At 47.1% G+C, this 12,963-nt stretch overlaps 1 protein-coding gene across 1 annotated transcript in view; it reads right to left on the minus strand.

Annotated features, from left to right (window-relative positions):
• The window catches only part of nrxn2b (neurexin 2b), a gene marked incomplete at both ends in the record, with an annotated part of 136,486 nt that extends 134,906 nt beyond the window's left edge, over positions 1 to 1,580 (minus strand). Inside the window, 1 exon segment of the mRNA XM_084337906.1 lies at positions 1,418 to 1,580. Within this exon segment, the coding sequence (XP_084194032.1) occupies positions 1,418 to 1,580 (163 nt within the window).
• Positions 1,581 to 12,963: the final 11,383 nt, after the last annotated feature.

The following is a 12,963-nucleotide window of genomic DNA, read 5'->3' on the forward strand; positions in this document are numbered from 1 at the left end:
TCTCTCTCTCTCTCTCTCTCCTCTCTCTCTCTCTCTCTCCTCTCCTCTCTCGCTGTCTCCTCTCTCTCTCTCTCTCTCTCTCTCTCTCTTCTCTCTCTCATCTCTCTCCTCTCTCTCTCTCTCTCTCTCTCGCTGTCTCCTCTCTCTCTCTCTCTCTCTCTCTCTCTCTCTCTCTCTCTCTCTCTCTCTCTCTCTCTCTCTCTCTCTCTCTCTTTCTCTCTCTCTCTCTCTCTCTCTCTCTCTCTCTCTCTCTCTCTCTCTCTCTCTCTCTCTCTCTCTCTCTCTCTCTCTCGCTGTCTCCTATCTCTCATGGTCTTCTCTCTCTCTCACTGTCTTCTCTCTCGCTGTCTCCTCTCTCTCTCTCTTCTCCTCTCTCTCTCTCTCTCTCTCTCTCTCTCTCTCTCTCTCTCTCTCCCTCTCTCTCTCGCTGTCTCCTCTCTCTCTCTCTCTCTCTCTCTCTCTCTCTCTCTCTCTCTCTCTCGCTGTCTCCTCTCTCTCTCTCTCCTCTCTCTCTCTCTCTCTCTCTCTCTCTCTCTCTCTCTCTCTCTCTCTCTCTCTCTCTCTCTCTCTCTCTCTCTCTCTCTCTCTCTCTCTCTCTCAGGGTGCTGGGAGTGAGATTGACGTGAGCGGAGGTGTTTGTGGAGGTTTCTTCTATTCTTCTATTTTTCCTTTTTTTTTGGGTCTTATTTCCGTTTCTTTTCTATGTGCACAGTGAGGTGTGGTTTTATGGGTTATTTTTTCCTATCAGGGTAACTGGTGCAAGTGTATAGTGTTGGAGGCGAGTGTATTGTTTGGTGAGTGGAGGCGGCGCGCTGCAGGCCGGTGACATGGCCTCGCAGTCAGCAGGACCTGAGTCGGTGTCGCTCAGACACGGGGTGAGGTGTGTGCCCGAGGGAAGTGCTACGGTGGAAGAGGTTTTGAAGGCTGTCGGCGAGCAGGTAGGATGCGAAAATCTCGCTTATGCATCGCGGATGAATAAGGCTGTGGTGGTTTTTTTGAAAAAGGAAAGTTTGGTAAGCAAAGTAATTGCGAGTGGCATTTGGGTGAGGGATGTGCTTGTGGCCGTATCGCCGCTGTCGGCTCCCGCTACACGGGTAGTCGTGTCGAATGTACCTCCGTTTATCAAAGACGAGGCTCTGTCGAGGGAGCTGATTCGCTTCGGGAGGTTTGCGAGTGGATTCAGACCTATTGCTCTTGGGTGTAAGGAACCTGGGCTGAAACATGTACTCTCGTTGCGTAGGCAAGTGTTTATGTATTTGAAAAGCGCAGACCAAACGTTAAATGCTAGTTTCACTGTGAAGTTTGGGGAGAGCTTGTATGCTGTGTATGCGAGCAGCTTGCGCTGTTTTGAGTGCGGGGATATTGGAAATAAGCGATTCGAGCAACAGGCAGATACAGGGGGAGTGGAGGATGTTACTGAGACAGAGGTGGTGGTGGTGGAGGGAGAAGTTGCAGGAGGAGTGGAGGGTGATACTGAGACAGGGGGGCTGGTGGTGGAGGGAGAAGTTGCAGGAGGAGTGGAGGGTGTTACTGAGACAGGGGGGCTGGTGCTGGAGGGAGAAGCTGCAGGGGGTAAGCATGCTCCCGAAACAGATGCACAGCCAGGGCCGGTGCTAGGTTTGTCAGATGAAGGGGGGGGCCCCTCTCCCCGTGGTTGTAGGGGGGAATGAAGCTGACGCAGAGGCCAGTGGGTTTGTGGAGAAAGGGGGGGGCAAAGTGGTGGAGGGGGGGGGGGGGGGTCAGAATGGGAAGGAGATTGAAGTTGAGGGGGAGCACACTGGTTGGTGAGGAGGGGATGGATTTAGAGGGGGGTGCTAAGGAGAGGGAGAGTGGGTCTGAGGAAGAGGCATTTGTATCTGGTGATGGGAGTGAGGATTTGGAGAAGGACGAGATGTATACTGCAAGGGAGCTCACCCGGTTTCTTAGGGAAAACCAAAAACAGGAAAAATGTTCCACTGGGACGTTTTTTCCCAGATCAAGAAAGGTTTTTAAGGTCTGTGATGCATGCTAACAAGGTCACAGGTGGGGGTTTAATGATTACACCCAGGAGGAAGTTCCGACTGAATAAGTGGGCTACTAATGTCAGGAAAAGAATGTCATCAAATACGGGTTCATAATGTATAAACTGTATGGTACACATCTGCTGGTGGGTTTCTTTTTCTGGTTCTTGTACTCTGTTTTCTCCCTCTTTTTTCACATGGAAGTCCTTCGGAATGGTGCTAGGGATGGTGTAAAAAGGGGGCTGTTTTCTAATTATGCAAAACAGAAAAATGTAAATGTTGTTTTTGTACAAGAGACCCATAGTGATGTGGGTAATGAGGTTGATTGGGGACTCAGTTGGAGGGGGGGATTGGTGATGAGTCATGGCACTAATAATAGTGCAGGGGTGGCTGTCCTGTTCTCTCCTGGACTTGGGGTCAATATTACATCACAGAAGGAGGTGAAGGTGTGGTGGGACAGAGTGATCCAGAGGCCGGTCACTCAGGGCGACAAGACTGGCCTGAAGAACCTCCAGACCCTGGTGAAGTGCATCACCCTCCGGCGCACCAAGAGCAGCGAGGTGAACGAGCTGCGGGGGCGTCTGGTGGAACGCCTGGGGCAGGGCCTGTCCAGCGGTTCAGACGAGGAGTGTTCTGTCTGCCTGGAGTCGGTCCGCCTGCCTGTCATCACACACTGTGCTCATGTCTACTGCCGCTCTTGCATCACTCTGGTCGTCAGCACGGAGCAGGAACATGCGCGCTGTCCTCTCTGTCGAGGTGAGATCAGGGCCAGTCGGCTGGTGGAGTTCCCACAGGAGATGGAAGAGGAGGAGGTTAAAGCTCTGATGGACAACCTGCTCAGGGTGCGCGATGAGGACGGCAGCATCAAGAGTCTGGTGGTCTCTCGGTTCACATGTTTCCTCACCATACTAGAGACCCCATTCAGGGACCATGGTTGTCAGTTTTGTGCGTCTGGACGGCAGATTGACTCAGAAGAGGCGGGCCCAGGTCATCAGGGAGTTCCAGAGCCCCGCCCCCGGCGGCCTCGTCATCATGCTCCTGTCACTCAAGGCTGGAGGGGTTGGGTTTAACCTGACCGCTGCCGTCCCCACGTCTACCTCATGGACCCGGCGTGGAAACCCTGCATCGGAGCAGCAGGGTGTGGACCGCTGCCACCGTTTTGGGCAGACCAGGAACGTGGTCGTCACCAAGTTCATCGTGAGGGACTCTGTGGAGGAGAGCATGGTGGAGATCCAGAGGGAGAGGACCTGGTGGAGAGTGCTCGGGGACTGGGGAATGCAATGGGTACTGTGGGGGGGGAGGGGCTGAACATATGCATTTGAATGTCAAGTGGTTTTTTATGTGCTGAAGGAGGTTTTTGGGGTTTGTTGGGGTGGTTGTGGGTGTGTGTGTGTGTGTGTGTGTGTGGTGTGTGGTGTGTGTGTGGGTGTGTGCGTGCGTGTGTGTGTGTGGGTGAGTGTGTGGGTGTGTGTGTTGTTTTTATGAAGATGCCGTGAGATGTTTGTGTCTCCTCACAGAGCTGGTTCAACACAGAGTCAAGCCCCCTGACTCAGTCTCCTCACAGAGCTGGTTCAACACAGAGTCAAGCCCCCTGACTCAGTCTCCTCACAGAGCTGGTTCAACACAGAGTCAAGCCTCCTGACTCAGTCTCCTCACAGAGCTGGTTCAGCACAGAGTCAAGCCCCCTGACTCAGTCTCCTCACAGAGCTGGTTCAACACAGAGTCAAGCCTCCTGACTCAGTCTCCTCACAGAGCTGGTTCAGCACAGAGTCAAGCCCCCTGACTCAGTCTCCTCACAGAGCTGGTTCAACACAGAGTCAAGCCCCCTGACTCAGTCTCCTCACAGAGCTGGTTCAACACAGAGTCAAGCCTCCTGACTCAGTCTCCTCACAGAGCTGGTTCAACACAGAGTCAAGCCTCCTGACTCAGTCTCCCCACAGAGCTGGTTCAGCACAGAGTCAAGCCTCCTGACTCAGTCTCCTCACAGAGCTGGTTCAACACAGAGTCAAGCCTCCTGACTCAGTCTCCTCACAGAGCTGGGTTCAGCACAGAGTCAAGCCCCCTGACTCAGTCTCCTCACAGAGCTGGTTCAACACAGAGTCAAGCCCCCTGACTCAGTCTCCTCACAGAGCTGGTTCAACACAGAGTCAAGCCCCCTGACTCAGTCTCCTCCACAGAGCTGGTTCAACACAGAGTCAAGCCCCCTGACTCAGTCTCCTCACAGAGCTGGTTCAACACAGAGTCAAGCCCCCTGACTCAGTCTCCTCACAGAGCTGGTTTTGATTACAGGGAGCATGCATTACTCCCCCTGGACGCTTCAGTCAAACTACATTCATCAGTGTTTAGGGTGAAACTGCTAGCGAAGGCGTCGTGGGATTAATGGTCTCTCTCTCTCTCTCTCTCTCTCGTCTCTCTCTCTCTCTCTCTCTCTTCCTCTCTCTCTCTCTCCTCTCTCTCTCTCTCTCTCTCTCTCTCTCTCTCTCTCTCTCTCTCTCTAAGTAACTGCACTCCTTCTGATCCCAACTCATCCTCTTATCCGACTAGAGAGAAATGCTATGTGAAATGTGTGACACACACGCGCGCACGCACACACACACACACACACACACACACACAGACACACACACGCGCACACACACACACACGCACACACACACACACACACACACACACACAGACACACACACACGCACACACACACACACGCACACACACGCACACACACACACACACACACACACACACACACATCTAGTAGTTACCGCCAACACTTCACACCACGCCATCACTTAGCGGTCTAGGCGATGGGGGGCGGAGGGTGGGGGGCAAAGAAAACGTCTGGGAGGCTCCGGGGCGCCGGGGCCCGTCAGCGGGGCCCACTAATGGGGGGTGACTTGATAAACGGAGTAATTCATCATCAATTTCCCCAGCAAGGCGCCGCAGAGATGAATTCGCCCCCCGGTTCTGCCGGCAACGGGGCCCCTGTCCTCACTGATGAATCTGAATAAACACGGATACATCAACATTAACGTTGATGCTGATTAACACCAGATCACTCATGTTCCCCTCGGCAGACTGAGGTGGGAGGAGGCTGAGCAATGAGCATACTCCATCTCTCACTCCTACTCCATCTCTCACTCCTACTCAAGCTCTCACTCCTACTCCATCTCTCACTCCTACTCAAGCTCTCACTCCTACTCCATCTCTCACTCCTACTCAAGCTCTCACTCCTACTCCATCTCTCACTCCTACTCAAGCTCTCACTCCTACTCCATCTCTCACTCCTACTCAAGCTCTCACTCCTACTCCATCTCTCACTCCTACTCAAGCTCTCACTCCTACTCCATCTCTCACTCCTACTCCATCTCTCACTCCTACTCAAGCTCTCACTCCTACTCAAGCTCTCACTCCTACTCCATCTCTCAATCCTACTCCATCTCTCACTCCTACTCCATCTCTCACTCCTACTCAAGCTCTCACTCCTACTCCATATCCCACTCCTACTCCATCTATCACTCCTACTCAAGCTCTCTCTCTCTCTCTCTCTCTCTCTCTCTCTCTCTCTCTCTCTCTCTCTCTCTCTCTCTCTCTCTCTCTACATCTCCAAACCCTGCAGCCTCTCATCATCTCAGATTTGACTTAGCGAGAGGGAAAAATGCCAAAAGTGTTCACTTTGCTTTGAGTGTGAACAGACTTCCAAGCGAGCAGCTGCCAGTGGGTTCAATCGATGAGGCTGAGCCAAGCTAATTCAGCTCGCTGGTTGGTCGCCTCGGCCACAGAAGCAGCCTACACCTTCTTAATGACGCTGTTTTAGCAGGTGTGTGGGGGAGTGTGTGTGTGTGTTGTAGGTGTGTGTTTTTTTTTTTATCATTCTTTCGAAAAGAAAAGAGGCGTGGCTAACGCTAATGGGACACATACCTAACTGCCTACGAAAACAGGCACAGAGGCACTGAAAGAGGATTTCACCGTCTAATGAACACACTAGACTAGACAAATATCAAGATGTATCAGTGGACCAATTGCATGATTTTGCAGAGGACAAGAAGCCTTCAGTCGACTCCTTAAGACATTAAGCACCCCCCCCCGCACAGCCCAAATGGAATGAATTTTTTTTAGATATTTTTTTTATAATATATATATATATTATAATAATTTTTTTTTACCAATAGTCGACTAACGGCACATTTTGGCCAATCATAGTCGACCATCCAAATCCTTATTCGGGGACAGCCCTAGTGTGTTGGCGGTGTATTGGAAGTATCTTAACACACAGGAAGCTGGCACAGCCCCTGTTGCTGGTTCCAACCTACTGGACTGGAGAGAGGAGGAGGCGAGGTTAAATACGACACACTAACGACATAAATCTTGATATGACTACAATGTTCCATACAGTTGCCCCCCGGATTAGCGCTCATCCTGACGCCCCGCCAAATCCTATTTGTGACAACAAAAGCCAGCGCCCCGTAAGGAATGATTCTACAAGAGGGCTGAGGCCGACTTACAACGGCTCCCAGAGGACTCTCACAAGAGCGTCTCCGCTGGAGGCACAGATGTCTGGCCCCCCGTTTCGGAACAAGAAGCGCCCTCTCTCTCGGGCCGAGATTGTTTCTGGTGTCTTCCAATAAACAAGATTGGAGTTATTGAATATACCCCCCCCCCCCCCCCCCCTGAGCCAATAAACACCATGATGTATGTTATTAAATGCAATATCTTTTGATTGCTCACTTGGAATGCGATACACCTCCGGAGAGTTTATCGCAAAATCTGTAACTCACTCTTTTGCTATGAAGAGGCTCAGTGGCAGGTTGGTAAACTGATGCCTGAGTAATATCTGGCGCCTCCGTGACCGTAAAAGCCACCTGGGATGAAAATGTCAATGGCACACAAGAGAACATCCCCTTTTCTTTTTCTTTTTTTTTACTACGGGGCTCCGGCCACCGGCTCCAAAGGGCCCTGCTAGCGTATCGACAAACAGACAAATCAAAGAAGTGAAGTACGAGCCAAGAAGCCGACGTAAAGCTAATTTAGTAGAGCAGAAATCCCCCCTCTCTCAAGCTGTCATCATGCCTGGGTCAGTAGGAGAGGAGGACAGATCTGAAGCTGACTTTATCCACTGATTGGGTTTATTTGGCAGAGTGGGAAATAGGTCCACAAAGATCAGCGTTTTCTGCAGAAAAATCTGCCAGACTCAGCCAATAAAAAAACAAATGTTCATCTTCCAGTCGATGGACCTCGCCAGCAACTCTGAGAGAGAAAGCCAAGTGAAAAAGGATGGTGTTGTAGACTTTGCTTTTTTTGGCCATAATCGTGTCAACAAAATGACCGGCCGTTATGTACTTTGACCACATAAGGGTTCTCTTTCTCGTAAAATATCCTGCCTCATCTCTCTTTGAACCAATACACTCCATAAATACCCTGCCTCATCTCTCTCTCTGAACCATGACCCTTTATAAATACCCTGCCTTGTCTCTCTGAACCATGACACTTTATAAATACCCTGCCTTGTCTCTCTCTCTGAACCATGACACTTTATAAATACCCTGCCTTGTCTCTCTCTGAACCATGACACTTTATAAATACCCTGCCTTGTCTCTCTCTCTGAATCATGACACTTTATAAATACCCTGCCTTGTCTCTCTCTCTGAACCATGACACTTTATAAATACCCTGCCTTGTCTCTCTGAACCATGACACTTTATAAATACCCTGCCTTGTCTCTCTGAACCATGACACTTTATAAATACCCTGCCTTGTCTCTCTCTGAACCATGACACTTTATAAATACCCTGCCTTGTCTCTCTCTGAACCATGACACTTTATAAATACCCTGCCTTGTCTCTCTCTGAACCATGACACTTTATAAATACCCTGCCTTGTCTCTCTGAACCATGACACTTTATAAATACCCTGCCTTGTCTCTCTCTGAACCATGACACTTTATAAATACCCTGCCTTGTCTCTCTCTCTGAATCATGACACTTTATAAATACCCTGCCTTGTCTCTCTGAACCATGACCCTTTATAAATACCCTGCCTTGTCTATCTCTCTGAACCATGACACTTTATAAATACCCTGCCTTGTCTCTCTGAACCATGACACTTTATAAATACCCTGCCTTGTCTCTCTCTCTGAACCATGACACTTTATAAATACCCTGCCTTGTCTCTCTGAACCATGACACTTTATAAATACCCTGCCTTGTCTCTCTCTCTGAACCATGACACTTTATAAATACCCTGCCTTGTCTCTCTGAACCATGACACTTTATAAATACCCTGCCTTGTCTCTCTGAACCATGACACTTTATAAATACCCTGCCTTGTCTCTCTCTCTGAACCATGACACTTTATAAATACCCTGCCTTGTCTCTCTCTCTGAACCATGACACTTTATAAATACCCTGCCTTGTCTCTCTCTCTGAACCATGACACTTTATAAATACCCTGCCTTGTCTCTCTGAACCATGACACTTTATAAATACCCTGCCTTGTCTCTCTGAACCATGACCCTTTATAAATACCCTGCCTTGTCTCTCTGAACCATGACCCTTTATAAATACCCTGCCTTGTCTCTCTGAACCATGACCCTTTATAAATACCCTGCCTTGTCTCTCTGAACCATGACACTTTATAAATACCCTGCCTTGTCTCTCTCTGAACCATGACACTTTATAAATACCCTGCCTTGTCTCTCTGAACCATGACACTTTATAAATACCCTGCCTTGTCTCTCTGAACCATGACACTTTATAAATACCCTGCCTTGTCTCTCTCTGAACCATGACACTTTATAAATACCCTGCCTTGTCTCTCTGAACCATGACACTTTATAAATACCCTGCCTCATCTCTCTCTGAACCATGACACTTTATAAATACCCTGCCTTGTCTCTCTCTGAACCATGACACTTTATAAATACCCTGCCTTGTCTCTCTGAACCATGACACTTTATAAATACCCTGCCTCATCTCTCTCTGAACCATGACACTTTATAAATACCCTGCCTTGTCTCTCTGAACCATGACACTTTATAAATACCCTGCCTTGTCTCTCTCTGAACCATGACACTTTATAAATACCCTGCCTTGTCTCTCTGAACCATGACACTTTATAAATACCCTGCCTTGTCTCTCTCTCTGAACCATGACACTTTATAAATACCCTGCCTTGTCTCTCTGAACCATGACACTTTATAAATACCCTGCCTTGTCTCTCTCTGAACCATGACACTTTATAAATACCCTGCCTTGTCTCTCTCTCTGAACCATGACACTTTATAAATACCCTGCCTTGTCTCTCTGAACCATGACACTTTATAAATACCCTGCCTTGTCTCTCTCTCTGAACCATGACACTTTATAAATACCCTGCCTTGTCTCTCTGAACCATGACACTTTATAAATACCCTGCCTTGTCTCTCTGAACCATGACACTTTATAAATACCCTGCCTTGTCTCTCTCTGAACCAAGACACTTTATAAATACCCTGCCTTGTCTCTCTCTCTGAACCATGACACTTTATAAATACCCTGCCTTGTCTCTCTCTCTGAACCATGACACTTTATAAATACCCTGCCTTGTCTCTCTCTCTGAACCATGACACTTTATAAATACCCTGCCTTGTCTCTCTGAACCATGACACTTTATAAATACCCTGCCTTGTCTCTCTGAACCATGACACTTTATAAATACCCTGCCTTGTCTCTCTGAACCATGACACTTTATAAATACCCTGCCTTGTCTCTCTCTGAACCATGACACTTTATAAATACCCTGCCTTGTCTCTCTCTCTGAACCATGACACTTTATAAATACCCTGCCTTGTCTCTCTCTCTGAACCATGACACTTTATAAATACCCTGCCTTGTCTCTCTGAACCATGACACTTTATAAATACCCTGCCTTGTCTCTCTCTGAACCATGACACTTTATAAATACCCTGCCTTGTCTCTCTGAACCATGACACTTTATAAATACCCTGACTTGTCTCTCTGAACCATGACACTTTATAAATACCCTGCCTTGTCTCTCTCTCTGAACCATGACACTTTATAAATACCCTGCCTTGTCTCTCTCTCTGAACCATGACACTTTATAAATACCCTGCCTTGTCTCTCTGAACCATGACACTTTATAAATACCCTGCCTTGTCTCTCTGAACCATGACACTTTATAAATACCCTGCCTTGTTTCTCTGAACCATGCCACTTTATAAATACCCTGCCTTGTCTCTCTCTCTGAACCATGACACTTTATAAATACCCTGCCTTGTCTCTCTGAACCATGACACTTTATAAATACCCTGCATTGTCTCTCTGAACCATGACACTTTATAAATACCCTGCCTTGTCTCTCTGAACCATGACACTTTATAAATACCCTGCCTTGTCTCTCTCTGAACCATGACACTTTATAAATACCCTGCCTTGTCTCTCTGAACCATGACACTTTATAAATACCCTGCCTTGTCTCTCTCTCTGAACCATGACACTTTATAAATACCCTGCCTTGTCTCTCTGAACCATGACACTTTATAAATACCCTGCCTTGTCTCTCTCTGAACCATGACACTTTATAAATACCCTGCCTTGTCTCTCTCTCTGAACCATGACACTTTATAAATACCCTGCCTTGTCTCTCTGAACCATGACACTTTATAAATACCCTGCCTTGTCTCTCTCTCTGAACCATGACACTTTATAAATACCCTGCCTTGTCTCTCTGAACCATGACACTTTATAAATACCCTGCCTTGTCTCTCTGAACCATGACACTTTATAAATACCCTGCCTTGTCTCTCTCTGAACCAAGACACTTTATAAATACCCTGCCTTGTCTCTCTCTCTGAACCATGACACTTTATAAATACCCTGCCTTGTCTCTCTCTCTGAACCATGACACTTTATAAATACCCTGCCTTGTCTCTCTCTCTGAACCATGACACTTTATAAATACCCTGCCTTGTCTCTCTGAACCATGACACTTTATAAATACCCTGCCTTGTCTCTCTGAACCATGACACTTTATAAATACCCTGCCTTGTCTCTCTGAACCATGACACTTTATAAATACCCTGCCTTGTCTCTCTCTGAACCATGACACTTTATAAATACCCTGCCTTGTCTCTCTCTCTGAACCATGACACTTTATAAATACCCTGCCTTGTCTCTCTCTCTGAACCATGACACTTTATAAATACCCTGCCTTGTCTCTCTGAACCATGACACTTTATAAATACCCTGCCTTGTCTCTCTCTGAACCATGACACTTTATAAATACCCTGCCTTGTCTCTCTGAACCATGACACTTTATAAATACCCTGACTTGTCTCTCTGAACCATGACACTTTATAAATACCCTGCCTTGTCTCTCTCTCTGAACCATGACACTTTATAAATACCCTGCCTTGTCTCTCTCTCTGAACCATGACACTTTATAAATACCCTGCCTTGTCTCTCTGAACCATGACACTTTATAAATACCCTGCCTTGTCTCTCTGAACCATGACACTTTATAAATACCCTGCCTTGTTTCTCTGAACCATGCCACTTTATAAATACCCTGCCTTGTCTCTCTCTCTGAACCATGACACTTTATAAATACCCTGCCTTGTCTCTCTGAACCATGACACTTTATAAATACCCTGCATTGTCTCTCTGAACCATGACACTTTATAAATACCCTGCCTTGTCTCTCTGAACCATGACACTTTATAAATACCCTGCCTTGTCTCTCTCTCTGAACCATGACACTTTATAAATACCCTGCCTTGTCTCTCTGAACCATGACACTTTATAAATACCCTGCCTTGTCTCTCTGAACCATGACACTTTATAAATACCCTGCCTTGTCTCTCTGAACCATGACACTTTATAAATACCCTGCCTTGTCTCTCTGAACCATGACACTTTATAAATACCCTGCCTTGTCTCTCTCTCTGAACCATGACACTTTATAAATACCCTGCCTTGTCTCTCTGAACCATGACACTTTATAAATACCCTGCCTTGTCTCTCTCTCTCTGAACCATGACACTTTATAAATACCCTGCCTTGTCTCTCTGAACCATGACACTTTATAAATACCCTGCCTTGTCTCTCTGAACCATGACACTTTATAAATACCCTGCCTTGTCTCTCTGAACCATGACACTTTATAAATACCCTGCCTTGTCTCTCTGAACCATGACACTTTATAAATACCCTGCCTTGTCTCTCTCTCTGAACCATGACACTTTATAAATACCCTGCCTTGTCTCTCTGAACCCTGACACTTTATAAATACCCTGCCTTGTCTCTCTCTCTGAACCATGACACTTTATAAATACCCTGCCTTGTCTCTCTGAACCATGACACTTTATAAATACCCTGCCTTGTCTCTCTGAACCATGACACTTTATAAATACCGTGCCTTGTCTCTCTCTCTGAACCATGACACTTTATAAATACCCTGCCTTGTCTCTCTGAACCATGACACTTTATAAATACCCTGCCTTGTCTCTCTCTCTGAACCATGACACTTTATAAATACCCTGCATTGTCTCTCTGAACCATGACACTTTATAAATACCCTGCCTTGTCTCTCTGAACCATGACACTTTATAAATACCCTGCCTTGTCTCTCTGAACCATGACACTTTATAAATACCCTGCCTTGTCTCTCTCTCTGAACCATGACACTTTATAAATACCCTGCCTTGTCTCTCTGAACCATGACACTTTATAAATACCCTGCCTTGTCTCTCTGAACCATGACACTTTATAAATACCCTGCCTTGTCTCTCTGAACCATGACACTTTATAAATACCCTGCCTTGTCTCTCTCTCTGAACCATGACACTTTATAAATACCCTGCCTTGTCTCTCTGAACCATGACACTTTATAAATACCCTGCCTTGTCTCTCTCTCTGAACCATGACACTTTATAAATACCCTGCCTTGTCTCTCTGAACCATGACACTTT

This window comes from Notolepis coatsorum, assembly GCF_963971535.1.
Source record: "Notolepis coatsorum genome assembly, chromosome: 1".
Classification (NCBI taxonomy): domain Eukaryota; kingdom Metazoa; phylum Chordata; class Actinopteri; order Aulopiformes; family Paralepididae; genus Notolepis; species Notolepis coatsorum.